Below are 6,000 nucleotides of genomic sequence, written 5' to 3'. Positions count from 1 at the left end.
CCGATATGGGGATTGATCCCAGGACCCTGGGATCATGACCCGAGTCGAAGGCAGACGCCTAACAACTGAGCCACCCAGGCACCACTGACCAAACTTTTTTTTGAGTGATATTGTGATCTTGGATGAATTCCTACCCCTTTCTGAGTCCCAGAGTTGTAATCTGTAAAAGGAAACGAAATATCCATCTCTGAGGTTCACAGAGTATGTACCTCAGGGGCAAGATCAGAGAACATAGTGGAAGCTTAATATACCACCAGAAGTATAACCTTTTGATGAAGCACGTAGGCCACACCACCTGGGTTTGAATTCTAGTTTCACTACTTTTAAGATATAAGACTTGGTTCAGGCTACTAACTTAACTTTACTGGACCTGAGACTCCTTAGCTCTGAAATAGCAATATTAAAAAACCTAACTAATCTCATAAGGATTTGAGAAAGATTCACGTAAAATGCATTTTAACTCCATGACAAGGCTTTTTTTTTTTCTTTTTTCAGTGCTCTACCTAGCTTAGCACTGAGATCAATGGTTGACATGTAACAAGTGCTTAGTAAGTATTTGTTGAATGGATAATAGAAAGACATCTTGCCTAAGGAAAATAGGTATCAGCTAGTACTGGCCTACAAGGCCGTACAGGATGTTCCACTTGCTTCATCTATGATTTCACCTCTTAGCACCTGACCATTCTCCCACTCTGCTCCAGCCACCTTGCCCTCTCCACAGTTCCTCAGCTATGCTAGCACATTCCAGCTTCAGGGCCTTTGCACCTGCTGTTTCCCCTGACCGGAAATGTTCCATCTCCCAGTTATCCACGTGGCTTGTTTATTCCGTTCCTTCAGACCTCTGTTCGGTATCACTTTCTCTGAGCGACCTTCTCTCTGGCCACTCCTGCAACCATCTAGTCCCATACCCGGCTTTATTTTTCTCCACAGCATTTATCATGGCCTGTTTTCTAGTCTCTGGGCTCTCCTCAATGGAACGTAAGCTCCATGAGGGCAGGGCTTTGTCTATTTTATTCGCTGCTCTATTTCAAAACACCCTTAAAGCCGGGATTTCATCAGGTGCTAGATAAATATTTGCTGAATTAACAGCCCCATAAATCAACACTTGGGTATCTTTCCTGTCGGGGCGTTAAACCGCGCCATTTTTGGGCCAGGATTGGCTGGAGCCCCGTCACGTGACGAGCAGTCCCGCCGGCCCGCCTTTGAGGCTGGGGAGGTCCACGTGGTCCCGGGCTCTAGGGGCGGGGCGGGCGGTGGAGGAGGTGCTGCGCAGGCGCTGTCCCTGGCGCAGGCGCAGAGGAGGCCCGGGCGCGCGGCCGGTGGCGGTTGGCGGCGCGTGGGGCCGGCGGGCGGTTGCCGTGGGCAGGACCTGAGTGCAGGCAGCTAGAGCCGGCGCCATGGTGGAGAAGGAGGAGGCTGGCGGCGGCATCAGCGAGGAGGAGGCGGCGCAGTATGACCGGCAGATCCGTTTGTGGGGATTGGAGGCTCAGAAACGGTCAGGGCCAGAGCGGCTTGTGGGACTAAGGGTCTGGAGGGGGCGTCTGGTCTGAGGCGTTCGCGGCCCTCACGGGGCCGGAGGGTCTGATTCGAAGCGAGGAGGCGGGAATAAAGTGCCCGGGGGTGGTGGCCTTCTTGAGAGGGCTGGAGGGGTTGGTTAGGGGTGTTTCTGGAAGATGTGGGAAGCGGGGACCACCCAGGGTGGTGGGGAGTGTCGCTCCGAGGGAGTTCCTCTCCGAGGGACGGTGGGGGTATCCTGAGGGATCCGGAGGACTCAAACTCAGGGACGCAGACGCCCGAAGGGAGTGGTGGTGGTGGGCGCTAAGGGAGTACGAGGATGCAAGGGACGCTTGAAGTGGGGGCGTAGTTCATTCATTCGTAGATTGTAGGAACCTGTTCTCTGCTGGACGCTGGGGAGACTGGCCCACCGAACACGGGCGAGCTTACGTTCTTGTGGCTTCGAAAGGGTCGGTCAGCTGGAAAGAATGAGGGTTTTTGAGGAGTTTTGGAGCAAGTTAGTTCAACCGAGAATCTTGAGAGGCCCGAAGAGCCTAGGGGCTGGAACTACCCGAAGAGGGTGCTTATGCCTAGGTACGGGGGTGTATCTAGGGTGGACTGGGCACTAGGGTTGGGCATACCTTGGGTACTGAGTAGTTATCGGAGGGGATGAGGTCTTTGAAAGAGGTGATTGATTTGATCAAATATTTATTGAGCACCTGCCACAAGCACTGTTCTAGGCACTGAGCATATATTAGTTAACTGGATGGACTCCTTTCCCGCATGGAGTGTACATTCTGGTGGGAGAAACAATAAACATAAAGATATAATATATTAGGTAATGCAAGTGCCAGGGAGAGAAATATGGGAGGGTACGAGGATCAATAAAGGATGCTGAGGTGGGAGAGCTGTTGTGATAGGGACGCCAGGGAAGGCCTCTGAAGAGGTAATATTGAGCCTCAGACCTGTATGAAGGAAAAAGAGCCATGTGGAAGAACTTTGCTAACAGAGAAAACAGCTAGTGTAAAATCCTGGAGGCCAGACCATGCTTGGCAAATGAGAGAAGGAAACAAGGTTGTTGGAACCAAATGAGGAGTAGCTTTTTTATTCCGAGTGTTCCGTTAAACCCACTGGAGAGTTTTGAGCCTAGGAGTAACGCGATCAGATTTGCATTTTAAAAGGATCTCTCTTGCTGTGGGGAGAGTAGGTTGAGGTGGGCAGAAATAGAGATGAGAATTCTGATTAGGAGACCCTGGCAATAATCCCCTTGGGACATAAGTAATGGTGGCTTTGAACTCTAGAGAAGGGGACAAATATATATTCTGAATGTATTTTCAGGGTGGGGGAGGGGATGGGATTTGCTGAAGGATACAGTGCAGGGAATGAGGCAGAACTCAAGGATGACGTTAAAGTTTCTTTGGTTTGAGCAGCTGGAAAGATGGAATTGGCATTTATTGACTGAGATGGTGGGGTGAGTGAAGAAGCAAGAGTTCTCTTTTGGGCTTGGGTTTTTAGATGGTTATTTATGTCTAAGGAGAAATATATGAGTGGTTGAATTGAGAGGTCTTGTTGCAAGGGAGTTATGTGATGTGAGTCCACAGTATAGAATTAATCGATCTAAGGGTAAGGAGGGAGGCAGGTCAAGGTAATTTAGTTTGAGAGGTGGGAGCTTCTAGAATTTTTTGGTGAGAGAGAATGTGTGTGTGTCGTGGGTTGAGGTGAGGTGGGATGAACCTGAGTTTTCAGGCTCCTTTCAGGTGTGTGGGGTTTTATGCAGTTGGGGGAGGGTGCATTGTTAGGCATTAGTAAGTACTGGTTTGAGGATCCAAGGCATCTGAAGTGAAAGATTGGGAATTAAATGGTGAAAATGGGCCTTGAGAACATAGGTGGGGCTGACTGATTTTAGGGACTGCCCTTTGAAGAAGGTATGAGTGTTAGGAAGTCCTAAAGGGTGGGGAAAGAGATTCTAAGTGTATTAGAAGGGCTCATCCAAAGGGTTGGGGCAGCAGGTAGTTTTAAGGTAGGGCGAAGCTGGTGAAGATTAGGCTGGAATGTAGTGAGAGAACTGTCAGAGGGTAGGAATGATTCCTCTGAGGAGCAGTAAAGAATGGATGGGGGCTGCTGAATAGGAGATGACCTAAAGGACAAATCAAAGTCAGGGTATAGAATTCTTGGGAAATGGGAATTGTTCTGAGGGAGTAGAGAGGTACCGAACTCAGTGGAGAACTCCCTGAAAAGGATTGATTGAGGGTTCCCGAGAGGGAAGGAAGGGGTTATCTATAATTTGGATCTCTGTATTTATAGACAGTCTTGCAGAGTTTGTTAAAGTGCCTTCATGTCCATTTTTCAACCGAGTCTCATACCAGCTCTGAAGTAGGAAAGGCAGTGATTTCCCCTGTACAGACAGGAGGGAGGCTCCATAAAGCAAATTGGCTTGCCTCTGAGGAAACTCCAGGTGGAACAGGAGAACTCTGGAGTCTGGGGTTCTTTTGTAAAATGGAAGGTGGCCTGGGAATGGGCTGATTCTGGCAACATTTTGTTGCTGATTCTGTGTGATGTTGGACCAAGGTCATCAGAGAACTGGAAAGGAGAGTAATGGTCTAGAGGTTAAAAACTGGGTTGTGGAGCGCCGGGGTGGCACAGCAGTTAGGCGTCTGCCTTCGGCTCAGGGCGTGATCCCGGCGTCGTGGGATCGAGCCCCACATCAAGCTCCTCCGCTATGAGCCTGCTTCTTCCTCTCCCACTCCCCCTGCTTGTGTTCCCTCTCTTGCTGACTGTCTCTATCTCTGTCGAATAAATAAATAAAATCTTTAAAAAAAAAATCAAAAAAAATAAAAACTCGGTTGTATCTTTCAGATACTGTTTTAAATTTTTTGAAATTAGTTACCAGCATTTAAAAATCTACAGAATTTGCCACATTTGAGACCATTTGAGCATCAGAAGGAAAAAATTGGGGCACCTGGGTGGCTCAGTTAGTGGAGCATGACATTCTTGATATTGTTCGAGCCCCACGTTGGATGTAGAGATTACTTAAAAATAAAGTCAAAAGAAGGAAGGAAGGAAAGAGAGAGAAAGAAAGAAATTGACTTAATTTAAAAATAAGTACTTAATTTAGAATCCATAAGGCCAAGGAAATATTCAAACAAAGAAATTAAAAACGAGTTTGTTGCCTTTGGAAGTGATTATTAATAATGTGCTTTCTGTTGTGGTGAAATAAGAACTTCAGTGTGTCATCTGTGAAGTTTTCCTGCTGACTGTCTTTTATTTTAGCCTAATCATGCTTTCAGAGAACAGAGGAACAAATTAAAGAACATTGAGGTAATGATAAGATGTCCAGGATGTGGGACATTTTACAAACTGTCCTGGTTCTATTCCAGAAGTCAGTGCCATGGAAAAAACAAGGGAAGGGAGTGTTCTAGATTAAAAGAGCATGAAGAGGTGAAGCCAAATGTAAGATGTAAACCTTGACTGGATCAAGGTTAAAAAAGAAAACTCCTAAAGAAACATTCTTTAGACAGTAGTGAAAATTTGAATATTCAGTCCTGTGAGGTGGTATTGGAGAATTATTTTCTAGATGTGGTAATAGCATGGTTATGGAGGAGAATGTTGTATTTTTGGAGATGCGTGTTAGAGGTGTGAAATGCCGTGATGTTAGGTGTATGGGTAAAAAGGCAAAATGATACCTATTCTTTTTACTTTCTGTGTGTTTCAAATTTTTATCGTGAGAAGTTGGGAGAGAGATGTGATTCTCTTCCCTCCCACCCCACCCCAGCCCCATGCCCTAATCTGGCAATTTCTGATTTCTGTCTTCTCTTGAAGAATAGAAAAGTCAGACCTTCCACATTGGTTGGAGCTAAGTAGAGACTGCTTCTGCCATGGCACATGGGTTTTCTAGGGATTCTCTGTATTAGTTCAACTTTACTCATTTGATATAATTGCCTGGCCCCGTCAGCATGTGTCTTTGCATTTCTTGCTATGGTACATAGCTCATTTTATGGATGAGGTTCAAGGAAGAGAGCAGACTCCCAAGGTCATGCAACAAGTAAATAGAAGTAGGAGTTGAATTGAAGTCACTCACTTTAGGTTCATACCCTCCCCCTGCTCCAGGTCAGTTTCGACATTAGGGGCTCCTTCTTCCGGTCAAATTAGCGTAAAGGTGGGTGTTTAAGTTGGCAGCTGTGTATATTTTCAGAATGTGTGTTTTTGCATTGCCTTTCACAACGTAGGCCTGTCTGATTTTTCTTCCACTCAGCAGTAATTTATCCCATATCTAAGTGTGAGGAAGGGAGGGAGGGTGACTGGAAAGAGCAAGGTAGTTGATAAGCTCCATGAGGACAAGTGTTTTATAAATGTCTGCTAATTAAAGGGGTTTGACTGGTCTTACTAAATTTCCAGCGCTTGCAAATTTGTAGACATTCAGATATATTTGTTGGATGAAATGACTGTACGTTGCAAAGACCTAGGAAGTCAAGAAACATGGGTTCAATTCCCAGTTCTGCTGACCAG

The 6,000-nt window shown here is 46.4% G+C and overlaps 1 protein-coding gene across 1 annotated transcript in view; it reads left to right on the top strand.

Moving 5' to 3' along the window:
* The first annotated feature begins 1,289 nt into the window (after positions 1-1,289).
* The window catches only part of SAE1 (SUMO1 activating enzyme subunit 1), a 79,224-nt gene continuing 74,513 nt past the window's right edge, over positions 1,290-6,000 (top strand). The window contains exon 1 of the mRNA XM_034638991.1: positions 1,290-1,495. Coding sequence (XP_034494882.1) covers positions 1,398-1,495 — 98 coding nt within the window. The 5' untranslated portion in view covers positions 1,290-1,397. The remainder of the gene's footprint in view (positions 1,496-6,000) is intronic.

The sequence above is a fragment of the Ailuropoda melanoleuca genome, chromosome 12, assembly GCF_002007445.2.
Source record: "Ailuropoda melanoleuca isolate Jingjing chromosome 12, ASM200744v2, whole genome shotgun sequence".
NCBI classification, from domain to species: Eukaryota; Metazoa; Chordata; class Mammalia; order Carnivora; family Ursidae; genus Ailuropoda; species Ailuropoda melanoleuca.
The sequence above is the reverse complement of the archived record's forward strand: the minus strand, read 5'-3'. Positions and strand labels throughout refer to the sequence as shown.